The sequence below is a fragment of the Athene noctua genome, chromosome 2 (genome assembly GCF_965140245.1).
Source record: "Athene noctua chromosome 2, bAthNoc1.hap1.1, whole genome shotgun sequence".
NCBI lineage: Eukaryota > Metazoa > Chordata > Aves > Strigiformes > Strigidae > Athene > Athene noctua.
Window position 1 is genome coordinate 32350661 of NC_134038.1, and position 12604 is coordinate 32363264.

The 12604-nt window shown below is 40.2% G+C and overlaps 1 protein-coding gene across 5 annotated transcripts in view; it reads left to right on the plus strand.

The window, feature by feature from the left end:
• Window positions 1-12604, plus strand: part of ZNF704 (zinc finger protein 704) — a 249314-nt gene that overhangs the window by 217213 nt on the left and 19497 nt on the right. For 4 of the 5 annotated variants that reach the window (XM_074898788.1, XM_074898789.1, XM_074898787.1 and 1 more), the window contains 3 exons: window positions 498-598; window positions 2420-2681; window positions 7880-7984. In XM_074898788.1, the coding sequence (XP_074754889.1) occupies window positions 498-598; window positions 2420-2681; window positions 7880-7984 (468 nt within the window). The remainder of the gene's footprint in view (window positions 1-497; window positions 599-2419; window positions 2682-7879; window positions 7985-12604) is intronic. The other variant, XM_074898790.1, reaches the window with a different exon arrangement.

Below are 12604 nucleotides of genomic sequence, written 5' to 3' on the forward strand. Positions count from 1 at the left end.
CAGCTTCTGAATGAAATAAAAGCATGTTTTGCCAGCTCATGGGTGAATATTGTCATAGCAGAAGCTACAGTTTTCTGGCACAATATTTTTTTATGTGTGGCAAAATTCACGAGCAGGAAGACCTTAATTTAAGAAGATGCCTTGCATTGAGAAGTCCTTATCAGTTGTTCTTTGAAAGGCTCCAAAGAAGTGTAGGAAGTTTTTATGTCTAACTTCTTTAGTGGGGAGACAGAAACTGGAACTTGCATATGAAAAAGCCTTTCCAAAGAGTGGATAGAGGTAGAGTTTTGTCACAAGCTGCTCCTGAAGCTTTTCACTGGGATTTTGTTGAGTTCAGTAGGATGACACTGTTGACAGAGACTATTACATCATTACAGATTTGGAGGTGGCAGCTTTGAACCTTTTCACAGTGTTTTGTAACTGTGTATCTGTTTTCTGTGGTTTGGTTTTCTTTCTATCTTCCACACACCTAACGTTGCTTTACTCATTATTTTCAGAACTCCATGAAGGTGATGTTCAAATGCCTGTGGAAAAACTGTGGGAAGGTACTGAGCACAGCTGCAGGGATTCAGAAACACATACGAACAATTCACCTTGGGTAAGAAAGCAGTCTTTTCAAAAGTCTAAAGGGTTTGGTATAGAAGGGGAGCAGTCACACTTGGCTGGGGAGATGAACTGGGTTGGGATTGTCCTTGGCTTTTCTGTCTTAGATCCCTAGGTTTCTGAGGAAATTGTATAGTAGTACATCAAGGTAAATGAGAACATACTGAACAGTGAGGCACGTTCTTCCCTGAACTTTTGTGAACTTTGCTAAAAGGTCAAATACAGCTCTAGGTCACACTGCACTTCCCTAACGGCTGTGCAGCTCAGTGGCACTTACTTCTTATGTGCTGGCTGCACCTCATGTCTGGGCTGATGCTCTGCGAAAGACAGCAGGTTTCAGGGTCTTGCATGAATACTTTCTAGCCTTGTTTCCCATCGGATCGGGTGTTTGTGCCAGTTCTAAATCAAATTAACGCAAAAAAAACCACAAAAACAAACTCCCAGACCCTGAGAAACCTATAAAAAAGAAACTGCAATTCCATGTGTATGTTACTTGGACTAGAAGCAAAAGCGAATGGATCTTGTATGAAACAAGCTAGTTTTGGAGCTTTTGTTTGCAACTGAAATCTCCTGTGCAAGTCACCGAGTGATCTAGCTGTCTCATATACACTTACGGTGAGGACTCATCGTCTTCACCTTTTAGGTATGTGGAAACATAAAAAAATGTTACCCTGTGCTTAAAAATTAAAGAGACCATGAGGAAGTAGTCTGGTGTGAATCTCAGAAGAGTCTTGCAAAGGTCATAGTAATTGCTGTTGGTCTAGGCTCTGAAGAATGAGGCTATCAGAAACAGAAAATCTCTCTCCAAATGCAATTAGGAATGTTGCTTTGCCTTGTATGTTATGGGGCCATCCTTCTCGTGGCACAGGAGAGGGAGAAGTAAACAGCGGAATTTTGTTGGAATTTGGAGTTTGTAACTTTGCCGGAGAGAGTAGTTTTGGTGAATGACTGGCTGTAGTCTGATGGATGGTACTTCTGGTAGAGCCTTTCAAACCTGATGAACCCGTGCTCTCTCAGTGAGTTCTGTTAAGTAAGGTGGTGAAAGGACCACAGGTAGAGGCAAGCAGGCTGAAGAACTGGCTAGGGGCTGGTTTTGGGTTTTGAGCACTTGCAGTCAAACACACAGCAGATAGTGCCATGGATGCAGGGGCAATAAAACCTTTCACATGTTCTCCTTCAGTAAGTCTGCTTCTGGAGAGTAACGCCAGAAAGTCCTCCACTGGCAAGACAGCACATATATGTCCTTTCTCTACATGTGTCTGAGTGAGTTGCACAGTGACACTTTTTTAGCAGCTTCTTCTGTTATGCCAAGTAAAGTACAGTGAATCATGGCCATAACTATATTTGGTTTAATTAAGTAACCTACAGTAAGACCTACATATTTTTTGCCATAACATTCATGAAGTATATCTTGCCTGTGTTTGTTATATTTACCCACCCTTCTGTGTCTGCTCCACCATTTCTGAAAGTCAAAGTGCTTTAAGATTCCTGTTAACTGCAATAGTTAGGAATGAGAAACTGATATTTAAACTGAAGCATAGAAGTTAAACATGTCCTCCAAGGTCAAAGAATTAATCAAGAATAACACAGAGAGAAAAATAACCTAATTCCTCTTTCTTGTCCCTTCAGACAAGATTATATTCTTTTCCTCTCCCCCATCCCCGCAGCCAGAATGCTGATAAAGTAGGTAGGGTTGTAATTAGGAATACTAATTTATTGACAGTATGAATATATTTTCTCATGCATCTAGAACTTAAAATTTACCTTGGGGTTCTTGCTTCCATTTAATCATCCTTTTTTCTTTGTCTTGATACAGACGTGTAGGAGAGTCTGACTACAGTGATGGAGAGGAGGATTTTTACTATACAGAAATCAGGCTCAACACGGACTCAGTAGCTGATGGCTTAAGCAGTCTTTCCCCAGTCTCTCCATCTTTAGCATCTCCTCCTTCCTTTCCCTCCCAAGACGCAATCCGTCCTGAAACTTCCTGTGCCAAAACTGAGACTAAATTGATGACACCTCTGAGCCGCTCAGCTCCTACCAACCTCTACCTCGTACACACAGACCATGCTTACCAGGTAATGCTAGTGAGAATAAATTCATCCATTGATTACACTAATGTCATTAATATATAAAGAAATGTCAGATTATAATGTTTGGGTTTTAAAAAGCCAAGTCTAGTTTTAATGGGTTGAAAAGTTTTCAGGACAACCCAAGGAATTAGTCTCATTTAAATTTAGATGTCTGCTTCTGAGCTAGCTGTTTGTTTGTGCTCCCACCACAGCTGGTGGATTTTGGGGTGCTATTATCCAGCCACACACAGTAGTTTGAGAAGAGTTGTTCTGTGTATCTCTACATCAGTTAATTCTCCACTGACCTTGAGGAGAGCCCAAGGTGACATGCTCAGATGTGGTCTCCTGCATTGTAAAAATTCTTCTTCAGGCAGCCAGATCCCTCCAGAGTCTTCCTTTCAGCTCTCTTTGTACTGGATGTGTCTATAGGCAAGTACTCAAGGGATGGCAGGAACAATTAATTTCCTTTATTTGTACAGTGTGAGTTGTCAGTTTGCATACGTGAAGTGGAGCAGGAAGAATGAAAAGGCATATATGGTATCCTCCTACTCTTAGAGGTAATGCTTCGCAAATGGCAAAAATCCAATCAGATCCAAAAACTGCTGTTTCAAAAACTTCCAACTAAGTTCAGCAGAAAGCATTAATTTTGAAAGTGCACTAAAATTTGACATGTTTTTGGTCTGGATACCATATGAGAAAAGAAGACTAGAGGCTTTGAAGTAGTGTAGTTCATGACCTGCGTATGCACTGGATAATTAAACTCTGTTAAATTTATCAGATGTAATAACTTTCATATACAGCATTGTGTGGATGAAACATTTTTGTTGTGTGTCTGGACCCGACCCACTACAAGGGCAGAGGGAACCACACAGAATTCACAGGCTTCTTTTAGACTCCTGTGCACGGTGAAAAGCATGGACAGAAGCTTGGCATCCCAGGTGTGAGCTGCATCAGGTAGCACACCAACCTGGGGATTGATCAAGCCAGCTAGGAGAAAGACTTTCTTCTCAGTATAGCTTAAGCCCTGCCCTCAGAGAGTGAGGCACCAAGTCTAGGCTGCTGAGAAGAGTTTCACTTCGACATTTGCAGTCATGACAGTCTTCACTGCAATTTAGAGTTTTGCTTGATGCTTTTTTATAAGTAGCCTTTGAGTAAAGCACTTGCCTAAGGAAATCCTAGTTCAAATGTTTAAGCCGCTTGAATTGGGTTTGAATTGATGTGTTCCACAACACAAGACTACAAGTGTCTGAGCCCTCTCTCCTTTCCAAGTTGCACTGATTTCAATACTTCATTTCATTATCAAGGAGTGACACAGCATGTGCTGTGCACGTTGGAAGCAGGAGGCAGGTCCCTGCCCGAGTATTCACGTTGCCTTTGCGAAGGAGGCAGCTTCTGCAGAGCAGGTCAGTGGCATCCTCTGCTAGGGTCCCTCTAGCCCAGAAAAAGCAGCACTCTCCAGGAGGCAAGGTGGAGATTCAACTAACTAGGAAGAGGAGAAATTGAGCCCAGCTTTCACTCATAGCATTTAAGCATTCTTATGACTAATCTGTTGTGTAAAAGGGAATAGAAGAAAAGGTGAAGACAGCATCTTGAATACCACCGTATTTCCTGTAGTTTGCTTGCTGGAATGACCCATGTACAGAATTTCAAAACTTTTTTTACTTTGGATATTTTCTGCACCAAAACTGAAACAAAGTATTGAATGGGAATGTAGTGATGAAGACAATTTCTCATATGAATGAGAGCGTGAAAGTGGGAATTACTTCATTGGGAGTGAAGAGGCAAAATTCACAGCTCAAGGAACTCAGGTAAAGGAGGCTGAATAACATCCATTCCAGGGTTCCTGTTAAAAAAGGGGAAAAAATACAGAACCCAAAGCCGGATCATAAGAATCCTCAACTGGTCTGTTAGTTGCCATTTCCTGTATGACTGGAAAATGGCAAATATAATACCTGTAGTTAGAAAGGTGTAAAGAGGAAGTGAGCAGGCAAGTCCTGACTCTTCTCTGACCCAGTCCTATGGATGAGGGAAGTTTTAGAAGAATAATTGAAGAAATTGTGGAAAGTACAGCAAATGAGATGAAGTGCAATGGAGGAACTCCAAAGAATGACTATGCTAAAACAGTCTAACATCTTCCTTGGACAAGGTAGCTTTGTAAACAGTGAAGAAGCAGTACAGAAGAACAAATCCCTCTGGATTTGAGGAGAGCATTTGATCTTGAAAGATATAGGCAGTTATTAGGCTCAAGATTAAATTTAGTGTAGGAGAGCTGGGGAGTCAGGGAGAACAGCAGTGAGTTATTTTGGAAGGGCTATTGAATGTTATTAGCGGAACTGAATGAAGAGCTGTTCTGGGGCCTGATCTCATTTTCATTAAATCATTCTGGTACTACACAAATACTCTAATAAACTTTGCTGATAACAAACTCAGGAGATGTCAGCTGTACAGGGATTTATGTGTCATGCTTACATGACTGGGTGATATTAAGAATAATAGGTTTTGGGTGCAATTTAATGGCAGAACATACAAAGTCCTGCACCTTAGGAACTAATGAGATTTTTCTGCTATAAACTGGGGTAGTTAGAAAATTATGTGAGGAAGAAACCTATGTTCATTATTCAAGCACAGTATGACCGTGAGCCAACAACAATAGAGATGTGAAGGGGGGGGAAAAAATGAAGTAATCAGCTTTCTTGGGTAAGAAATGGGCTGTCCCAGGCGGTGGTGGAGTCCCCATCCCTGGAGGTGTTTGAGTCAGGTTGACGTAGCGCTGAGGGATATGGTGTAGTTGGGAACTGTTAATGTTGGGTTGATGGTTGGACTGGATGATCTTCAAGGTCTTTTCCAACCTAGACAATTCTGTGATTCTGTGAAATATCTAGGAGAGATGGGGATTTTTAATGCTGTTATACAAGACCCCCAGATAACTTCAACAGAGATCCTGAGTAGAGTTCTGGTCAACCAAGTTCCAAGTGTGATGAGCTCCAATCTGAAGAGGTAGAAAGAAGGTGATCAGAGTGCAGAGGCAGGGCAGGGAGGATACAGAGGGCATCTCCAGCCCGGGGACTGACAGCTCAGGCAAAGCAAGGGTGAGGAGAGGATGGGATCGCTGCCTGGGAAGAAAGTGAGAAAAAAGAATGTGAGAGGGGAAGAGGACAAGCATGTGCTATTTCAGATATAAGGGCAGTGTTGGCACAAATAAGTAATTATAAATTATCCTTTAATACATTTTGATTGGGAATTAGATAGAGGTCTCTAAAGCAAAGTGAGATTGGGGTATAGAAACTCTTCAGTTCATTGTAATGTTATGGTTGCTTATGTTATGGAAGAGATGGTCTAAAATGTTAGCCTGAAAAAGGTGACTGTGCTTGATGAGAGAAGATGCATGTCTGGGAAACAAATGAACAAGGTGATTGTCTGTCTAAATCTGATCATGTCTGAGATAGATATTTAGGCATTGAAAAAAAATAATTGAGCACCATGGTATTTTAGGCAATTGCAAATTACAGCAATTTTAAAGTTCTCACACTTCATGTTTCATTATGAAACTAGTGCCTGTACCTGTTAAATTTAGCTACAGAGAAACTACAGGCGGGCTCTTTCAGCATCTAGGATTTCCCTTGTGGGTCTTATTTGAATACCTGAGGAAGTCACCACGCTAAGCCTGGCTTTGAGCTGATATCCTGGTGGGACACTGAGCAGAGGCACTGCCACCTCACTGCCCAACCAGCTGCCTCCAGTCCTTTCTGACAGGAGTGCCCTGGTCATTCACTCCTTTCTGTTTGAACAGGGTTGTAATGAAGCACTACTGGTACCATCTGGAGTTGCCAAATTTTTCTTGATGCCTTTCAGTGAGGTTTTTATATTTTATGGAGCTCAGTGAACGTTTGCTCCGCATGTCTGTGTGGATTCTCTTGGAGCTGTCAGCAGGCTCGGCAGCCCACAGAGCATCGCTGCCATAACGGAGGCATCCGGTGGTCTCTGTTTCTTTTCCTTGGAGAGACTCCAGGGGATTGCTTCAGCACTTGTTTACTCTGAAGATTATCTTTAATGGGGACTATCAGGTCGTAGTTTGTCATCACTCCTCTCTGACTGGCAGCTCAGGGAAGCGCTCACTTCCCCGAAGCAGTGAGACAACTTCAGCAGCCTCAAACACAACCACTACTTAAAATAAGTGTATTGCGTTATTGTCAGGTGCAGGCAACTGAAAGGTGGAAGTAAAAACTCATTTTTAATAGCTGGTTCTTTATAAGTTTAAACCAAGGAGATTTTTTTTTTTTTTGTGGTGAAGGCTTGAAATTCAAGAGTAAAAGGGAGTCTGTGTTCATGGTGGCTGCTCACACTCCTGCTAGGCAGTGTAACTGCAAAGGTATGAATTTCCTGACTCTGTAAATTAAATGGGATTCAAAAACGGGCATGGGAGAATCCCTGAGGGCTCATAACCCAGTGAGAAAACCAGAGGGAAGGCACAAGATGAAAGATGCTCAACGCTCTGAGCTCAGATTATCAAGTATTGCACCCTAGGGCAGCACTGAGTATTACAGCCCAGATGGGAAGAACATAAGAGTTCAAGGGGACCAGGGGTCCTTCAAAAATTTGCTTTAACTTAGTCTTTTAAGAGCTGTTTTTTGAATCCCAAGGATGATTTTCAGCTCCTTATTTTTAATAGAAAAGACTGTTTTAATGGGAGCGATTCTTAGCATTTATCTGATAAATGAGAAATGGCTAACCCTTACTGTTGATCGTTAACCCTACTGCCTGAGAAGCCTCTCTATCCAGTCTTCAGTTGTTTAAACCAGCTGCCATCAGTTTAAATACTGCCGTGTTTATCACTGTGGTACAGGTGATCATTTGTAATATTTTGTGCTGCTAGCTGACATTTTAAAAGTGAATTGTATATGATGTTTGATTTCTGTGTGATTTTCTATCAGACCTAGATTTTAAGGGTATTACTTGGATTCTTGTTAGAGCTATCGTCTTTCTCTAAATAAGGTTTTAAGAACAGTGATATATATATCCTTCCTTACTGACTGACTTACCCATGATTATCCCTCTCATAAGGATAAAATGCTTGTCACCATGCAGTTTTTTCCACCTTGGAAAGTGTCTCGTAGATTTACAGTTTCAAGGAGTGAAAGATCCATTGAAATGCTTTGCAAGAGGAATGGTTCTTCTTACTGGAATAATATTTTCTTTTCACACAGGCCACTCCTCCAGTGAACATTCCAGGGTCAGCAAAATTCACTCCCAATGGCAGTAGCTTTAGCATCTCTTGGCAGTCACCTCCAGTTACCTTCACTGGCATTCCAGTAAGTGAATGAGAAAAAAAGAAATTAAAAAATAATAAGTTTTTAGAAATTTTCATTTTGTTTTACAGGGTCTCACAATAGAAATAAATTTGACATAACAGATACCAAAAATAAATGAAATATATGCTTCGGTTTGCCAGCATGGCTAATTTTAGCACTTTTACCAGTCTCTTTAATTCAGTACAGTTTGGGGGATTTTTGCATCAGTGTCTACAAGTAGAGAATTGGATCTATAGTGTATATATATTTTTTTTTAACTGTATGCTTATAAAAGAACATTCTTCTAGGTGCAGAGCCTGGCACTATATGCTACTTTTTGTGCCACTAAGAGATTTCTTACAAAATTGGATGGAAAATCAGTGGGATGGTGGCTAATTGGGTTCAAGCAGTGGGGCTGTTACCTAAATGAACTCTGAAGATTAAGCATATTTAAAAGGCAACTGGAAGAAACAATGATGAAATGCAAAGTCTGATTCTAGGAGGCTACATATATGTAGTCCCTATTGATAGCAGAAAATTGTTGTTCTATATAGAAAATACGTTCAATACATACTGCATTTTAATATTAATACATATTGCAGTTTGACAACTTCTTAATGAAGACGTATTAGATGTATGTATCAGATATAAACTCAACTCTGACCCTTTCTTCAAAAAAGCTAGTGTACAAGGCCAAATTTCATGAACAGGACTGCAGAAATGCAATGTTTCCTTAATCATAGACTTCCAGTAGTCCTAAACGTAACGCAGTATAGGTGTGGATACTGTAGGGGGAGTTAAAAACCTTTATGAAGTGTTCAGAAGGATTATGCTTCTAGAGCCTAGCATAGTGAATATGAAAAGTAAATGTAAGTCACTATTTAGGAGCAGTGGAAAATCTTCTGTATAATAAATAGAAATAAATATTAATGTAATGTATCCTAATTTTTATTGGAAAGCATTTTTCAGTATAAATTTCTATTCTTTAATCATAAACCTTTTTGAAATCATAACATCTCATTTAATATTACACTTTATGAATTTATTAATTTTTAAAGTGCAGTTTTATAAGGCATATTGCTCATCCAGAGAACCGTATAGGTTTTTTTTTTCCTGACAGTTAATATTAGACATGGCGATAAGCAATACTATTTTCCTCCCTTCTCTTCACCAAGTGAATCTCCAAAGCTTCTTACTGTCAACCTTTGGCAAATCTTGGAGATTTTCTGCAGAGGCTGTGGCATCCTGCAGGGCTGATAAAAAATGAAAGTGGCTGAATCAATTACACTGCACTCTGCCAATGAATATTTATTAAATTCCATCAAGGAACAACTAACAGAGAAAAGACATCACGCTGGCAGCAATTTTAACAAGAGTGCCTTGACAGAGCATGCTATCCATGAAGTACCTCGAGAATTTGATTTCCCAACAATGGGGTTGATACGGAGTAATTATGAAACTGGCTCCTTTTGTGGAGTAGCAAAAATTGGTGCCAGGAGTGTTGGGAATCTAAAAATGCAATTAGCCACATTGTAAATCAGACACTTAAGAGGACAGGATTAGACATGTATGTGTTGAGTTTACTTGTTCGAGCAACAACGTTCATCTGTGGCTGTAGAGTTGAGAGTTCTCAAAAGAATTTAAGAAATGCCAAATCACTTTCTGAGAATTGTATGGAGATACCAATGATTTAAGTACAATTGAAAAATAACTCCAATACAGAAACCTGGATAAGCAATAATGATGTCAGAATTATAAACCGCTCAGGGAACCACATGAACTGCTTTTATATCTCTCTCTGTCTAACAACATCTATAAGGCTGTTTAGGGGGGGAAAAAAAAAAAAAAAAAAAAAGACCTTCTAGGTTTGCTCACATTTGACTATTCTGTCATCAGTGAGATCATTTATGAATTGCAGAGGCTTTCCTGCAGTGAAGAATTTTGTGCAGACAATGAGGGTGCAAATGGAAGGTGATGTTAAATAACTGTATATTAAATGGAAGTTTATTTTCTTCTGTTTCAAAGTAATTAGATATGGCCTTACAAAAACAAGGCACTGTCAATTCCCACCCTTACACTGAGTGCAATTACTTTAGGAAAGCTATAGTATAGGAGATTTTCTCCTTCTCTTATGAGGTTTATTTAAGCCCAGACTGTGTGACAGAGCCAGCATACTGTAAGATCCTGCAGTTGTATACATACATGGTCCCTGAGATTAGGTGCTTGTTTGTAGCACCCAAGGGAACTTCAGAGAGTAACTCCAAACCATTACTTTTTGCCTGACCCTTGATACTTATTCAAGAAGTTTTCTAAAATGGCTTTGGGATGCTTCTTTGGCCTGGACAAACCACTGAGCAGTAAAGGATTAGGTACAGATTTGCAAAAGTGTGTAGGTCTGTGCATTTCTTCACACTACTAGTGAAGTTGGAATGGGGCCGTTCTGTCCTTGACCTGTTAGAGGGCTGTTTAATCCTGGTTTTGAACAGTCTCCTTTCTAGGCCTCTATGTCAGCAGTTAAGTCCACAAGAGAGATAAAATTTCAAAATAGTCTTTTTTTGTGGGGTTTTTTTTACATCTGTTTCCCTGTTCATTCCCCTGGACATTGAATTTTGATGGTGCTGAGCACTCCCTGTTTGCTGTCCTGGAAAGTAGGGTGTTCAGACAGACTTTATGACTTGCATTAAGTCCTCACTTTCAGGCAGTCTTTAGCAGAGCAGCACCAAAAAGCCTTCGTGAACAGGAGTGTGCTTATCGACAAGTTCCTAAGCGCCTCAAAACAAGCTGAACGGACAGCTGGATCGGTTGGGGTTCAGTATGTGCCTGCTTTAGGTATTCACAGCATCAAACCATAGGCATGTATCTAAAAGTCTTGTAATCATAAAGGAAGAGAATTAAGGGAGTCTCCTTAGTCCTTAACATTTTGTGCTCTGAGTCATGCATAAGTTAGATTCCTAAGGCAGATGGGAAATGGGAATGGGAAATACACTTTTTCTTCCCATTTTCCCAAGATAACTTTGCAGGGGCAAGAGAAGGTTGAGTGTTGGCACAGCTATGGGTCACTGCTAGGTGCAATTCTCTGCATGAAGCAGAAAGGACAAGTTCATGTTTGCTCTACTCCACCAGTTGAGACTGAACTAGGAAAAAAAATAAGGCACATCATGGGGATGTATGAGGAGGACAAATTAAATGGTGTAGGTGGGATGAACAACAGTGGAGTCTGTATTTCTTGGTACTGGAAGACTTAACATAATGACCATATAGTTCCACTTTTATGTAATGTAGGGTAAGTCTTCTTGAATGCCAGCATGATCTCCGCTGTGTGATACTGATTTTTACCTACCTGCTCGTAAGACCCAAAAAGGTTGAAGAGGGGAGAAGGTCTTTAAGTTTGATAATCTGGTGTTTACAGATCGCACATCTTCTCTGTAACCACAGATTCCCCCAGGAGATGTAACTGGAAACTACAGGTCCTTGCTTCAAACAAACACTGTTGTCTCACATTAATTGTCTGTGTTAGGCAACAGTTCAAATGTGAAAAGCCTCTGAGGGCAAAGATCGCCTTCTCACATCCTCCTCTTAATCTGCTCTTAGTGTCGCCTACAGAGGAGTACAGCTGACTGGTATTGTTTAGACCTGCTGCAAAGCGTATCAAAATACACTAAAGCTCGACTTCAGTGCAGTTTAGCTGCCTTGGTATGCCAATCCATGGAAACCATCATGCAGAGACCCTCTCTGGAGAATGTGAGGGGAGATGCAGTCTGTGCGCTGCAATTACTGCTCAAGCCTGTTCTGTATTTGGAAGCAATCAGGATAGTTGCTTACAACATAGGAGGCTATCAAAGTACTTTTTTGTTCAGTAATAACCAAGGAATATGTTGAGTATCACTTAATAGTGGTAGATACAAAAAAATTGGTTTTTAAAATGTTTAAGTACCCTAGCAGAATTGACTGGAGATCTCTGGTTGCTGGCAATGACTGGAAAACCATGTAGTGCGTGGTAAATGCCAAAGACTAGAAAAGTATTATTGCTTTGCATTTTGTCTTCAGTGTTTCAGTCATTCTTGGGTAAAACAAGAGAAGTGGTTGATAAAAGATAAGCAAAAAAGTAGTAGACAATAAGCTGCCCTCAATATTTCTGAGTGATAGGATGGAAGGAGCTAGTGTGGTTTCTGGATGTATAAAACATGACTTAAGGTAAGCAAGCAGAGAGAGGAAGTTTCTTACAAGTTTTGGAGATATATTTCATGTATCAATAACGCTCTAAACTTGTTCAGAGTGTGAGCTGCACATGCAGTTAAATCAGAAATTTCTGTAGTTACCAGCCAAGAGTAAAAGTTGAAAGAGTGTCTGCACTCCATTACAGGTATTGGTTTTTTGCTACTGTGGAGTACCTATAAAATAGACTTTATATCAAAAATCAAAGCCCATTCAGTAACTCTCTTTAAGTCAGGTCGATTCCTATTCTTGCAGATATTATGAGACTTCAGAAGGGCAGGAGTGAAGAGTCATAGCAATGCAGGGAGCTATGACAATATCTGCAGTTCCTGACTGCAGGAGTTAGTGACTCTGTGCACCAAATGCCCAAATGAAGCTTGCTACATTCTGTACATAACAAAAAATAAGTCTTCATAAATTTTTTTT